The 15298-nt window shown below is 44.4% G+C and overlaps 1 protein-coding gene across 1 annotated transcript in view; it reads right to left on the bottom strand.

Annotated features, from left to right (window-relative positions):
- The window catches only part of ITGA9 (integrin subunit alpha 9), a 347247-nt gene that overhangs the window by 118225 nt on the left and 213724 nt on the right, over nt 1-15298 (bottom strand). Inside the window, exon 18 of the mRNA XM_043885509.1 lies at nt 8042-8192. Within this exon, the coding sequence (XP_043741444.1) occupies nt 8042-8192 (151 nt within the window). The remainder of the gene's footprint in view (nt 1-8041; nt 8193-15298) is intronic.

Raw genomic sequence — 15298 nt, 5'->3', positions numbered from 1 at the left:
CAAACTTATGGTTACCAAACGGGAAGAGCAGGGGGAGAAGGGGTGAGAAAAATGAGGAGCCTGAGATAAACATATACACACACTACCATATATAAAATAAACAATGACAAGGTACAGTACAAGGAACTCTACTCAACGCTCCTTACTAACATGTATGGAAAAAGAATCTAAAACAGAAGAGAGATATGTCTATGTATAACTGAATCAAGTTAATGAACATCTAAAAAAAAAACATGACATTGCAAATTAACTATATACTTCAATTAAAAAAAAAAAAAAGCAGTAAGGGAGTTTACCAGTGGTCCAGGGTTAAGACTGTGTTTCCAATATAAGGGGCATGGGTTTGATCCCTGGTCGGGGAACTAAGATCCCACAGACAACATGGCATGTCCAAAATTTTTTTTTTAATAAAAAGAAAGGAAAAAAAAAAATTCTGTGAACACAAGATTTGAGTTGACTGTCTCCAGTTCCCTCCTTCCTCTCTATGTACACTCACACTCTAGTCTCTGACTAGCTGATCTGATGCCCAGGGGTGCACATGAAATGTTACCAAGGCTGCAGACAGACTGGGATCTACCAGAATCCAGATCCATGAGCCAAACAGGCAGGCAAGACAATGGGACCAGAACATGCGGAAAATAGCTAAGTGGGAGGTCACCAGTGGTGGCCTAGAGGCTGGATATGGTCAGTGGACATGTTTTGTTTGGCCCATACAATGTTCAGAGAATATTTTAATTAGCTGCCAAAGCCATGAGATTTCACATAAAAATGTGGATTTCTGGCTTTTGCTGAAAAATAGGAAGTCTGACAAACTGGCGCTCACTTCCACCTGGCAATCAGTGGCTGCTGCTGGGCGTGGGCAGCCTTCTGTGGACAAGGCTGGAATCCTCTGTTCTTCACAGTCTCCACCGCTTCCTCCTTCACCCATTTACAACACCCGCCTTGCCCCACGCCTGTAGACGGAGAGGTGTACTCCTTCAGAAACCCAGGGAAGTGCTATGAGGCCAACCTACAACTTCTGGAGGCCTAGAAAGCGAGGTGCTCAGGCTGGAGATGCTGGTGAGCCCTGCTCAGATGGCATGCACCTTTCAGGCTGCTCCAGCCCACTTCCAGCTGCCAGCATCTGCATCTCTGTGCCTGAGGACATTGTTCAGAACTGTGTAGGTTGCTCTGGCTATGCACCTTGTAAGACACTAGTAGTGGGGAATGAACACCCCGAGAAGGCCTAAGCCACTGACTCTTTGGGGGGTGTGGTATGTGAATCCCAGCTCTCTCACCCCCTGAGGCTTGTATCTTGTACTTTTCCTATAGCTGCTTTGAGGGGTAAAGCCCCATCACCCACTGTGATAGCTGGTGTAAAAGTACTCTCTTCATCAGCTGCCCTCACCTGCCTGTATTACTTCACCTCCTTCCCACTGTTTCCTGCTTCTCCCAAATGCAGAGCCCTCAATTCCTTGTTTCAAGGTCAGCATCCAGGAGACCCAAACCAAGACTCCACATTGTAGAGAAGAGACTGGGTCAGGAGCCTGCCCTTTCTCTCTCTCCCCTGACTCCATGGTAAGCTGCTGTGTCCTCTTCGTACCCAAGATCAGCTGGGAGCTCTCTCACATCTGCTTGAAGCCTACACTGTCCACATCGCTGTCCGTTTCCATGTATGCATGGCAGTCAATACCATGAAGATGTACTCATGAATCCAGTCCCTTTTTTTTTTCCAGTTTCTCTCTCACTCATGTGAGGCTTTCATGACAGCAGGAGTCCCAGCTGACAAGCAACTTCAGCACAAAACAGCATTTCTAAAATGTCCCGAAGTCACCCTGCCACTTACTGCTCCTTTGTCCCACATGGGCAGCTTCTTTCCATCTGGTGAGATTCCTTTTGTTCCTCCTCCTTTGTTCTCCTCTGCCATCTCATCTTTGCTTCAGTCCAGCTCTGGACTTATTTGGGCCTCCCAAATAAACTGGCCCACCCACCCCACTCACCGACCCTAGCTCTGCAATGTTGGCACCGGCTGACATCAACTCTTCGGAGGCCCATCCACCTACCCCCCCCAGCATCTATCTAGGGATTCTGTCCAACCTGAGACTAGCTGTTACAGTAACAACTTGCTTCATCTTGTCACCTCTGTGCTTCAAAGCAACTTTGGCATCTTGTACTTTGCTGGCTGACATGCCTTTCTCCCTATTAGGTTGTGTGCTCCCAGGAGCAGGGACCAGTGCTTATTCTCCTTGTGTCTCCTAGCAGCTAGTACAGTCCCTGACACTTCACAGGTACTTAATCACTGCTGTCCAAACAACTCCATTCCTGTTCCACTGATGCAAGAAGGGCTAAGTCCCCATGTGCCAAGTGGCACCAAGGCAAGAAATGACAACTCGACTTTATCTTGACTCTGGTGCCACATGACTATATGACTCCAGAGGGCACTGTTGACATTATATTCTGTGGAACTGTGCTCTGGGGTGTTGCTCACCTATAGCTGAAGGTGAATGTGATCCTAAAGTTGTGTGATGCAGTTGTGTTCCAAACCATGTTTTCTCCATTCTTCCTCATTCTCTCTTTTCTTTTACATAGGTGAGAGGACAGTTAGCAGATGGTCACCCATGTAACCGGAGAAGGCAATGGCACCCCACTCCAGTACTCTTGCCTGGAAAATCCCATGGATGGAGGAGCATGGTAGGCTGCAGTCCATGGGGTCACTAAAGAGTTGGACATGACTGAGAGACTTCCCTTTTACTTTTCACTTTTATGCACTGGAGAAGGAAATGGCAACCCACTCCAGTGTTCTTGCCTGGAGAAGCCCAGGGATGGGGGAGCCTGGTGGGCTCCCTTCTATGGGGTCACACAGAGTCGGACACGACTGAAGCGACTTAGCAGCAGCAGCATCCATGTACAGCCGACATTTTTATAAGCAGTCTCTCCTTAAAGGAAGGAATCCGAACAAATCTAAAAGGAGCCTTGCATGAAAGAGAAAAATCCATCTCAGGTCATAATTTTTGTTCGGTCTCAGAAACTGAGACATCACTAATTGTGTGCTGACAGAAAAGACTGGAGACCTTGGAGGCAGGGCCTGGGCCCTGAGTTGCTCTGTAACTCTGGAAAAAAGGGATAGCTATGGATGAAATTGGAGCCCACTATACAGAGTGAAGTAAGCCAGAAAGATAAAGAACATTACAGCATACTAACACATATATATGGAATTTAGAAAGATGGTAATGATAACCCTATATGCAAAACAGAAAAAGAGACACAGATGTACAGAACAGACTTTTGGACTCTGTGGGAGAAGGCGAAGGTGGGATGTTTCGAGAGAAAAGCATCGAAACATGTATATTATCTAGGGTGAAACAGATCACCAGCCCAGGTTGGATGCATGAGACAAGTGCTCGGGCCTGGTGCACTGGGAAGACCCAGAGGGATAGGGTAGAGAGGGAGGTGGGAGGGGGGATCGGGATGGGGAATACATGTAAATCCGTGGCTGATTCATGTCAATGTATGACAAAAACCACTACAATATTGTAAAGTAATTAGCCTCCAAACTAATAAAAATAAATGAAAAAAAAAAAAAGTAATAGCTAGCCATCACCCACATATCTATCCACCCACATCACCTGTTCAGGTGAGGGGCCTACACAGGTGACCCTTGAGCTGAGATGTGAGGTTGGGACAGTTCATTAAACAAACTGGGCTTGAGGTATTCCTGAGTAAAGGCAGCTTCAGCAAGAAATTATGAGTAGATTCAAGGGTTTATGTGGGGGATGGTGACTATGAGGCTGGGAGGAGGGGAGGCAGGAAAGACCAGGCTGGGAAGGGCCTCTCATGAACAGCTGAGGAGCCTGAGATCCATCCTAAAGAATGTGAAGCAGGAGGAGTAACGAGATTAAATTTCTTCTCAATTTTTTATGGTAAAACTGAGATTATAGACTTATTTTATATTAATATTCAAAATTATTATTTACTGAGGCAATAATTATTGTTTTACATTTGCTTACTATTTTAAATATTTGTAAAAGTTGCTTTTGCTTACTTATTTGGCTTTAATGCACTTTTTATCCCACAATACGCTATATATGTGAATAACTGTTTCTCAGGAAGAGTTTCATGGTTATTTAAGCTCTCATGGCTTTTGCTCAGATGCTGCCAGTGTCTTGCTCATGCTCCCCAGAACAATCCCAAGGGCTGGTCACTTGAGGCCAGTCCCCTTCCAGGCTCGAAGCTGCCCCATCTCTCTGCCTGAGTTGTTTCTGGCCCCAGGAAAGGAAATGTGGCCCAGAGCCAGGGACGGCTGCAAAGGCTGGACAGACAGTTAATGCCTTTGGAACGATCCTCCATGGATGAGAAACAGGAATTGGTAAATAAGCCCTCCAGCAGCTTCCCTACCCCACACACCAATGACTCTGAGGGGTGTTCTAGAGTCTGTCTCTCAGAGGAGCTGCAGCAGGACAGAGCATGCACTGCCCACAGCACAACCTGCCCTTCTGTGCACGCTTTCCCGTCTCGTCTCTTTTCATCAAAACTCATCACTCCCGCACTGTGCCCACCCCCACCCACCTCATTCCCTAACCACCTGTACCACAGTCATCACGTCCAGGTCCGCTCTGGGGGGAGTCCAAACTAGAAGAGTTAGTAGACTTCACAAACTCTTATATATCCAAAGCTATCCTTGTTTTGCTTTCACCATGGAGGGCAAGCTGGCTGGGTATAGAATTCTTCCTTCACTCTGGAACACAATCTAATTATTGATATTAATGTTACAAAAGCTGGAGAAAGAATGAGTTTCTTTGTTTTCTGTTAGGTAGGGGTAGCATCATTTTTACACTGTGAAAACTGAAATGTGATGAAGCTGCATGTAAACATTAAACCATTTTTAACACTTTTGCCTGATGTCTGCAGCACCATTCACAAAAATGGGGATTCTTTCTTGCCGTCTACTCAGGTCTTCTATTCCAGTGATTCTGGAACCATTTCCATTTGCTGGTTCTCTGGCCTTCACCTTCCATATCTAGTCTTCACTACCATCCTTCTCCACTGCTCTGTTCTTTTTCTCTAAATTCTCAGAGATCTCCTCAAATACGCCCTCCACAACAATGAATCAGTTTCCCGTACTGCTAATTCTGCTCCTTTCTGATCATAACAAATATTTTAATTCTGTCATTGTCCTCTTGGTTTCATTATAATACTTCCTAATTCCACCCACAAACTTTTTTTTTTTGCTTCTCTCTCAGCCCTTTCCATTTTCCTCTCAGTCCATTGTTCTACTATCTGATCATTTGCTGGGTTCACTTTTTTTTTTTTCTTGAATTTTACTAAGAAAACAGATGTTCTGTAAAATTTACTTTTGCTTTCTATTAATAGTCTTTTAAAAGGTATGCTTTCCCTCTGTTTCTGGAGTTACACTTTTCTTATTTAACACGTTAGGACCTTTTTGCAGGGCCCATGCTGATTCTGGTAGGTCTATCAGTGTGGGTGGGCCCCTTCCTGTCTCACTCATTATCCACCTACGTATTGTTAAAAACTTGCTCTGGGCGGAATGATGCCACTTATATTCCCCAATTGATTAACTCTGCAGTTGTGGCTGTCGTCACAGGAGGGGACTTTTTTCTCTTACTCCTCCTCCTACTGCACTGAAGGGCGTCTCACCCGTATGCTTTTCTAGCTGGCCCTGCCTCTGCAGCTGCTATATGATATGATGTCTCTGTGCCTTGCCATCTTTCTTGGACTAATGCTCACCAGAGCCCAAAGAGCCCGATACCATGCCAACTTTCTGCCAAATAGAAACCTGGTGTCCCCTGTGCCAAAGGTTTTAGAGGTCACTGGGACTCAGTGGCAAAGAGAGAAAAATGTGCTCTCATTGGCCCCGTGATCAGCTACGGTAGCCAATGACACACCTGTGTCCTCAGGTGCATCGTCCTTGACTGACCGAGTCCCCTTATCCAGGATGTCTCCCCAGTGGTTAATAATGATGATGGGGTGGAAACGGTGCTCCCCTTCCACTTCAAGGGGGACAGTTATGCTGATTAATTTATGCTCTAGGGCACCCTCCATCTCTTTTTACCCCACAGACAGACCAGGGCTGGTTTGGGATTTTGTACCCTTCCTCAGACCTTTCTGCCCCATTCCGCTTCCCTCACTTCTTTTCTCCTGAGAACATTCCTCCAATAAATCAGGTATGCCCAGATTACATGCAGTAAGGAGGGAATGGGGAAATGTATGAAAAACCTATGTTGTATAGTAGGTGATCAATAAATATGACTTCCCATTCCCCAAATAATTATAGGATTAAGGATATAATCATTTGCTCATACTATTTTCTCTAAAAGATAGTCATCACAATATTATTCAAAAGGTAATAAAACTGGAACTAATCTAAGTATCCAAAAGCATGAATTCACAGGCAATCCATACTATATCCTATGATAGAATATTATACAGTCTCCAAGCCAAAAAGAAAAACATGGTGAAGGGAAGTAAAGTAAGATGCAGGAGGCTGCTTTGTTTACAAAATAATACCACGAAGTTCTATATACTAACAGTAAGGCCAGCTCTGAGCTTTCTAGAACAGAGATAATGAAGCTTAGTTGGTTATAAGGATGCCTCTGTCCACAGATACAAACAAGCTAAAATGCTCTGGAAAAGCACAGCTATTCCTAATTCTGAGGCAGAGACAGAGTTCTTCCATGGGCCTGAGTGTGGGACAGTGATGACCCAGGCACCAGTTATCACAAAGATGGGTTCCACAGGTCTGGTGCCTGAGTGAACCCCTCTCCCCCTACCCATCCTCTTTCCCCCCACAGGAAGATGGCATCATGGCACCTGACATTCTGTAAAAGAGATTCTGTCCACAGCCAAGTAACAGAACTCTATGGATACTTGGTTCCCTCTGGACTGAGATTAAATCAGGGACAATTTGGGGGGTTTAGAGGGGCTGGAAAGTATGCTTTTCTTGCATTCAATGCTACTGTGGCCTCCACTATGCTGGAGCTCCAGAAGCTATGTAGCATTACAGAGTCTGAGATGACTTCTTGGGAAGTTCTTGGAATGCCATTCTAGATGTCTATATGCTTCAGCTGCCCTGTAAGCTGGGCAGGGCTGGCATGTCCTGGTCAAACTATTGCGCCTTCAGGATCTGTGCCTGGACAAAGGCTGCCCACAGCCCGAAGGTTGGCCTACTCTCACCTGTGGGTAGGGCCAAGGTTTACCTCAGAAAATGATTTTGGCTCCATTTCTACACAGACATCAAGGCGCCGCAGTTCACTGCTGAGAACATTTTGAAAAGCTGCAAAAGTTCCCATCAGAAGAGCTGCCCCACAGGTAGATAACCTGTCTAACCACAGGGAGACCACCTCCATGGAAGGACGTCTGAGTCCAATCTTCCTCCTGCTTGCCTGTGGATGAGGTCTGTTATTCTTTCTTCCCCAAAGTGGTTCACTGAAGGGGATTATGGAACAGGAGAAAAAACCAGGTCCTTTTTCCTTTCTGAGTCACGCTATTTAAACATCATTCAAATAAATTAAATTGCTCTTAAAAACTCACTCAATTCATGGAAATAATTTAATTTCCTCAATTCACTAAAATATTTCAGGAATAAATCAATATGCCAAAGCCAAGGCCAGTGTTCATGACCCTTGAATGGAAAACATCAAAGGCATCATTGGTGATAATGCATGTGATAAGCAGTGATTTGCTTTCATTTCTTATCTGGTCTTTCACAACCACTGCTGACCTAAAGCATGAATTTTGTAGAACATGCGTGTGCCAGAGATGATGACTGTATCATCTCAGAGAAGGGGCCAGAATATAACTGTGTGGAGAGGATTTCACAAGATAGAAGGGATGGGAGGTAGTGTCAAATACAGATACGGCTCCAATGCACTGTGGGAATTGAGTTTCTTCTTTGGCTTTACCAACAATGCTTTCTAAGTCCAGGAGGAAATCATTCTAATAATTCCAAATGAGCCTCCACACAAAGAAACAGTATTTGCAAGATCACTGCATATTCAGGCTATGATGAAAGTCAGCAAATGCACTAGACACAGGGCCTTCTTACCTTCTGCCACATGTTGATGAAGAAGAGCTCCCGAGAAACGTTGAATGACACGTTGGCATCATAGGCATCATCCCCAAGGTTAGAGATGGAGATATTTAGGGAGATATTCTTCACAGCCCCCAGAGCTAGATACGGAGTTTTCTCATCAACGCTAAAAGGAAAAATGAACAGCAATGAGTGCACTAAAACTTTCACTAATATATTAGAAACATGGAATGTAGCAGGTAGCTGAGAACAGGGGAGGCAGGTGGGAGAAAGTCCTCTGGATCAGGACAAGTCCCAGGAACCCACTAATTAGCCATGTGTTCTGGGATACCCAGTCAGCCCCCAAGGGCCTCAGCTTCCACATCGAAGCACTGGGAGTTCTGTGGTGTGCAGCCTAACTCACTCACTAGGCCATCCTGTGGCTCATGTGAACTCTACTATATCCAACTTGGAAAATTATAACACATTTAATAACCTAATCAACTTCCCTGGTGGCTCAGACGATAAAGCATCTGCGTACAATGCGGGAGACCTGGGTTCAATCCCTGGGTCAGGAAGATTCTCTGGAGAAGGAAATGGCAACCCACTCCAGTATTCTTGCCTGGAGAATCCCATGGACAGAGGAGCCTGGTAGGCCACAGTCCATGGGGTCACAATAACCTAATCATGGATTTTGGTTATAGGATAATTCACTTAAATACTTCTGAGCACCTACGACATGCCAGTCACTGTTTTATGTGCTAGAGAAATCAGTGAACAAAAGAGAGTTCTTGCCTTCCTGTAGCTTTAAGGAGACAAAAGACATATATACAAAGAATCAAATATACAGGTCAGATTGTGGTAAGAGCAATGGAGAAAACTCACAATGGGTAAGAAGGATAGAAGGCACCATAGTTGGAGGGGGAGTAGGATGCAATTTTAAATAAGCTGGTCAGGGAAGCTTCACTGATGAGGTGACTGCTCAGTAGAAACCGGAAGGAAGAAAGATAGCAAGATGCACAGTATTTGGGAACTAGCAAAGGAGAAGTCATGCCTAGTATGTTCAAGGATGGCAAGCAGACTAGTGTGGCTGGAGAGGAATGAGTGAGGGGCAGAATGGGGAGGGGAATGGGCTCAGTGGTGAAGGGATGGAGTCATCACAAGGACCTTAGTTTGCTCTGAGACAGGAGATCCTGCAGGGCTCTGAACAGGGGATGCTATGGTCTGACTTCCATATTTAAAGGCTCACACTGGCTGTGATGTACATGGTGAGTATACTCAGTCAGAGGGAAAAAGAGAGCCTGGTGAGAAGGTTCTCATAATAATTCAGGTGTAAGAAAATGGCAGCTCAGACCACGGGGGTAGAAGCTGAGGTTATATTCTAGATGTTTCAAAAGTTGTGCCAATATATTTTGCTCACGGATTGGAAGAAGGGTGTTCAGGAAAGAGAAGAGTCAAGGATGGCTGCAAGAACTTTAGATTCAACAACTGGAAGGAAAGAGGTGTCACTTATCCAGATGCGAAAGATCAAAGGTACAGAAGGTCAACAGAGAACATTCAAATGCCTACTGGATTTTTAAAAAGAGATGCTGAGACGGTTGGATGTAAGGGTCTGGAGTGGAAGCAGGGGGTCAGGGCCAGAGATACATATTTGGGGTGGATTAGAAGTGACCACTAGGGAATGCATGTAAATAGAGAAGGAGGGCTCACACTTAGGAGTTAAAGATGATGATAAGCCAACAAAGGAGACAGAAAAAGAGTGAATAAGGAGATAGGAGAAAAACCAAGACAGGCAATCTCCAAGCAGCCACATGCTTCAAGAAAGGAATAATCAGTTTTGTCAAATGTGGCAAACTAACATGAAAAATTATAACTGACCATTGGAATTAGCCATGTGGAGGTCACTGGTGATCTTGATAAGAACTTCTGAAGTGCAGTGTCAGGGATGAAAGCTTGACTGGAGTTGGTCTAAGAGAGGTAGGGGTAGAAGAAATGAAAACAGTGGGCATAGCCAATTCTTTGGAGGAGTTTTTCAGCAAAGGAAAGCAGAGAAATAGGATGACAGCTGGTGGGGGAAATGGGCTCAAAGGAATTGCTTTTTTATTTTCAGAAAGGAATTAACATGGCATATTTACATGATACTGGGAAGGATCTACTAGACAGTGGGCAAGTAATGAAGATATGACAACGCACAGTGGCTGGGTGGACTGGTGAAAAGCAGAGGGGCTGGCCTCAGCTGACATGAGGTGAGAAAATGGGGCACATGGCCCAGATGCATCCGTAGAAGTGTGGTAGGAAGAAATGAAAGTTCCCCTGGGAATGCCTCTACTTTGCAAGTGAAATAAAAGCAGAGTCCAAGACTGGGAAGTGAGAGGAGGAGGGAGGAATGTTTGAAGAGGAACATGGAGGGAAATGGCAGCCCAGGAGAGTTGTGGGGTAAACAGACCATCAACGAGATGAGGATGATGGTGGGATGGTGGTGACAAGGATGAAGACGCACATGAGACTGACAATTATTAGGTGATGTGAGCTTCAGACAAAAATCACACTGGAGAACAGTCTTTGATTGGCCAATCAGTTAGTAGCAGATATAATCAAGCCTACAAGGGTTTGAGTGATGGATGTGAGTGTGTGCATGCTAAGTTGCTCCAGTTGTGTCTGAGTTTTTGTGACCTTATGGATGTAGCCCACCAGGCTCTTCTGTCCATGGGATTTTCCAGGCAAGAATATTGGAATGGGGAGCCATTCCCTTCTCCAAACGATCTTCTAGAGCCCAGGAAATGGAACCTGCATCTCCTGCATTGGCAGGTGGGTTCTTTACCACCAGCACCACCTGAGAAACCCTGAATGATGGAGAGTTGCTATTTTTGGCCACTCAGGATCCTGAAACCTTCCTGTTTGGAGGGAATCTCAAGATAGGTAGGAGAGGAAGATAAGCAGTAGAAGGGGCAGACGCTGCCTTTTTTCTCCTTTTGGTCATTCAAGTGTGGGCACTTAACCAAGTGCAGTCATGTAATCTAAGGGTAGTCAAGTGGCCTCAGTGTGGGTGGTGGATGCTGCCAACTGCGGCCATGAATTCTGAGGGCTGCCCAAAGACACCAGGGCTCTCTGAGATCATCTAAGGCAGTTGCAGAAGAGTAGAGAGCCCAGAGTTGGCATCCTGGGCTAAGCCTTGCCTCCCCTTCCTGCCTAGGCTCTGAACCATATCCTTCCAACAAATTCCTTTTCCACTTAAATTAACATGTTCATTGCTGTTTGCAACCATTAATACAGCATGAAAGAGAAGAGAACTCTCCAAAATCTCAGTAGGCTATAATACTTTGAAATATGGATTTTTGCAGGGGAGGAATCATCATTACCCATCTATGAAGAGAGGACCTCACTTTCCTGCATGCCTGGCATGTCAACAAGAATAACATGTGTAACAAGAGATCTAATGGCCTTGCTTTTGGAAGCAACAGCTCTGAGGAAACAAACAAGATGTGAAAAATTAACTTGGAGAAAAGCTTCAAATTCTTGAATGGCCTCCAACAAATGAAGACCTTAACCTCAAGTTATTGTGGCAATTATTTATTATTGTTGGCCGTTTTCATTTGAAACAATTGATGGGTTATTTCTGTCCTCCTGTTTGCTTTTGTAAGATTAAAGGAGTAATCCTCAGGCCTTGAAGAGTTATGAGAGTGTTAGCCTCACTTTATCTCAAGAAGGAATTGCATAAGCACCCACAAGTAGCTGCAGAAAGTGTCCACTGTTTCCAAATGGAATATTAAGCATACAGACGAGAGAAAACCTGAGGACAATGGGGCAGGGGCTGCCTCCTCACACCAGTGTTGTTGCTCACGTGGTCAGCCTCCTACCTTCGTGTATAAATGGCAAGGGATATCTAACCTTTTGCCAGCCCCTAAAGCTCAGGCCTTTGTCACTGAATCTTGCAGCAAGGTCATTCCTAGGATTTCAGAGTCAAGTGATGCAAACATGGCTCTATGATTAAGGAAAGCCAGGGACCTTCCAGGGCCGAAAGCAAACTCAGACGTTTTAACAAAAGAATCCTCAAAGCTGTTTTCACTCTTTCCCCACATCTCAAAATCCATGTACAAAACAGTACATCTCTGCTTCCAAAGCTATTCTTAGAAATGCAATGCAATGTAATTTGCCTGGTGCTGGGTATTTTCAAACAAGTTGTCCTGAAATCTACAACAGCATGAAAAGCTCCTGATGTCAGTTCCATTTTTAGAGATGAGGAAATCGAGATGCCGTGAGATAAGGTGGCCAAAGTGCTGGGCTTAGAAATCAGTGCCTCCTGTCCATCTCCACCACAGCCCACGTCCTCCAGCCCCTCTCGCTCCCCGAGGAAGTCCTTTTGGGTCTCCCTTCTGAGTGAAATAAATCTCCCGATTAGGAGCTTCTTCAGTCCCAGGACTCCACCAGCTCTTCATGGCGTTTCCCAAGGCTGGGTTGACATATTTATTTGTGGGCTATTTGATTAAGGGTGATCTCTTCCCCCAACTAGGATCTAGGCACCAGCAGGCAGGAACCTGTTTCTGGGTTTGCTTCTCATTGAACCCTCAGGGATAAAATGGTGCCTAACTTAGTAGGTGCTCAACAAACTCTTGTTGAATGAATGAATGAATGGCATGGACAACATCCCACAACAGACTGTCAGTTCAACCTTCACATTTATAGGTGAAGATGCTGAGAACCCCACAGGGGAGCCCACTCTGATCAAGGTCACCTGGGCCCAAAGGCACTGAGCTGGAACTAGTGCCAAACTGCCTTCATCACAAAGGCTGTCTGAGCTATAGCTCTTATATAAACTCCACCTCAGTCAGAAAGGGCTTTGGCAAGAAATGTCTTTTAATGACATCTGAAAAAAACAGGATTCCACAAAGACCAACCCCTCAGACAGGACTGCTGAAAGAATAATCTGGTGAGGCACAGTGTTTTTGTGCCAAACATTCCATGGGTTCTTTCTGATTTGTTGAAGAACAATCTTTCTAATTTTCAAGGTATTTTAGTCCCTGACAAATTTTCCCATTAATTCTAATTTGCGTGCACAGTCTTTTAAGTGGGTCAGATTTCTATGTACACCAACAACTCATGTACTTTTATATGAAAATCATAATTAGTCATTAACATAAGGTACAAACTGTACAGTTTCTATAATGCTTATCTTACAGCATGCATCTGAGCTATCTGAAAGGAGTACGTAAAGGCTGTATATTGTCACCCTGCTTATTTAACTTATATGCAGAGTACATCATGTGAAATGCTGGGCTGGATGAAGCACAAGCTGGAATCAACATTGCCGGGAGAAATATCAATAATATCAGATATGCAGATGACACCACCCTTGGGGCAGAAAGCAAATAGGAACTGAAGAGCCTCTTGATGAAAGTGAAAGAGAAGAGTGAAAAAGTTGGCTTAAAACTCAACATTCAGAAAACTAAGATCATGGCATCCAGTCCCATCGCTTCATGGCAAATAGATGGGGAAACAATGGAAACAGTGACAGACTTAATTTTGGGGGGTTCCAAAATCACTGCAGATGGTGACTGCAGCCATGAAATTAAAAGACACTTGCTCTTTGGAAGAAAAGCTATGATCAACCTAGACAGCATATTAAAAAGCAGAGACATTACTTTGCCAACAATGGTCCATCTAGTTAAAGCTATGGCTTTTCCAACAGTCATGTATGAATGTGAGAGTTGGACCATAAAGAAAGTAGTGCTGAAGAATTGATGCTTTTGATCTGTGGTGTTGGAGAAGACTCTTGAGAGTCCCTTGGACTCCAAGGAGATCAAACCAGTCAATCCGAAAGGAAGTGAGTCCTGAATATTCATTGGAAGGACTGATGCTGAAGCTAAAGCTCCAATACTTTGGCCACCTGATGGGAAGAACTGACTCATTGGAAAAGGCCCTGATGTTGGGAAAGATTGAAGGCAGGAGAAGGGGATGACAGAGGATGAGATGGCTGGATGGCATCACCAACTTGATGGACATGAGTTTGGGCAAGCTCCAGGACTTGGTGATGGACAGGGAAGCCTCACATGCTTCAGTACATGGGGTCGCAAAGAGTCAGACACGACTGAGCAACTGAACTGAACTGAACAGCATACATACAACCTGCTGGAAACATCTTGCTCATTTGTTATTAAAAAGAATAAGCATAACTGTCCTGATACATCTTACAGTAGCTGTTTGTGAACATGCTAGGTTTACACTGAAGCCGAGCATTAATTCATTCAATACTTCAAGTGTCAGATGCTGCTACTGGCATCTTGGTGACCAGGTGGTACCTCAGGATCACTGTAGAACCTGTACTCTGAGCTTATCATTAGCATACATGAAAAACACATACCATTCAAAATTCCCTACTGGGTAAATGCAATACATTGCCATTTCAAATCATTATATGCTGAAACACTAAAGGCCACTAAAGCAAATTCGTTCTTTTCTGCCATCACAGAAACAGTTTTATGCAGGCAATTTTTTGGTGAAGATTCTGAGGAAAGAAACTAAAGCAGTTGAATGGTATTTGATAATTTTCTATTAGATCATTTTAGACTTTCCTTAAGTCTTAAACATATAAACCATGATCTTATTTAAATAACTGTGGTTAAAATCTATCTTCCATAAAATATAATACTTTTATTTTTTTGTTTGAAGCTAGTTTAAAAGGAGCCTGTTCAGTTCAATTCAGTCATTCAGTCAAGTCGAGCTCTTTGCGACCCCATGAACCACAGCACGCCAGGCCTCCCTGTCCATCACCAACTCCTGGAATTTACTCAAACTCATCTCCATTGAGTCAGTGATGCCATCCAACCATCTCATCCTCTGTTGTCCCCTTCTCCTTCTGCCTTCAATCTTTCCCAGCACCAAGGTCTTTTCAAATGAGTTAGCTCTTTGCATCAGGTGGCCAAAGTACTGGCATTTCAGCTTCAGCATCAGTCCTTCCAATGAACACTCAGGACTGATCTCCTTTAGGATGGACTGGTTGGATCTCCTTGCAGTCCAAGGGACTCTCAAGAGTCTTCTCCAACACCACAGTTCAAAAGCATTAATTCTTCGGCGCTCAGGTTTCTTTATACTCCAACTCTCACATCCATACATGACCACTGGAAAAACCATAGCCTTGACTAGACGGACCTTTGTTGGCAAAGTAATGTCTCTGCTTTTTAATATGCTGTCTAGGTTGGTCATAACTTTCCTTCCAAGGAGTAAGCATCTTTTAATTTCATTGCTGCAATCACCATCTGCAGTGATTTTGGAACCCCCAAAAATAAAGTAAGCCAC

This window comes from Cervus elaphus, chromosome 24, assembly GCF_910594005.1.
Source record: "Cervus elaphus chromosome 24, mCerEla1.1, whole genome shotgun sequence".
In the NCBI taxonomy this organism is placed as follows: domain Eukaryota; kingdom Metazoa; phylum Chordata; class Mammalia; order Artiodactyla; family Cervidae; genus Cervus; species Cervus elaphus.
This window is presented reverse-complemented; position numbering and strand designations above follow the sequence as displayed.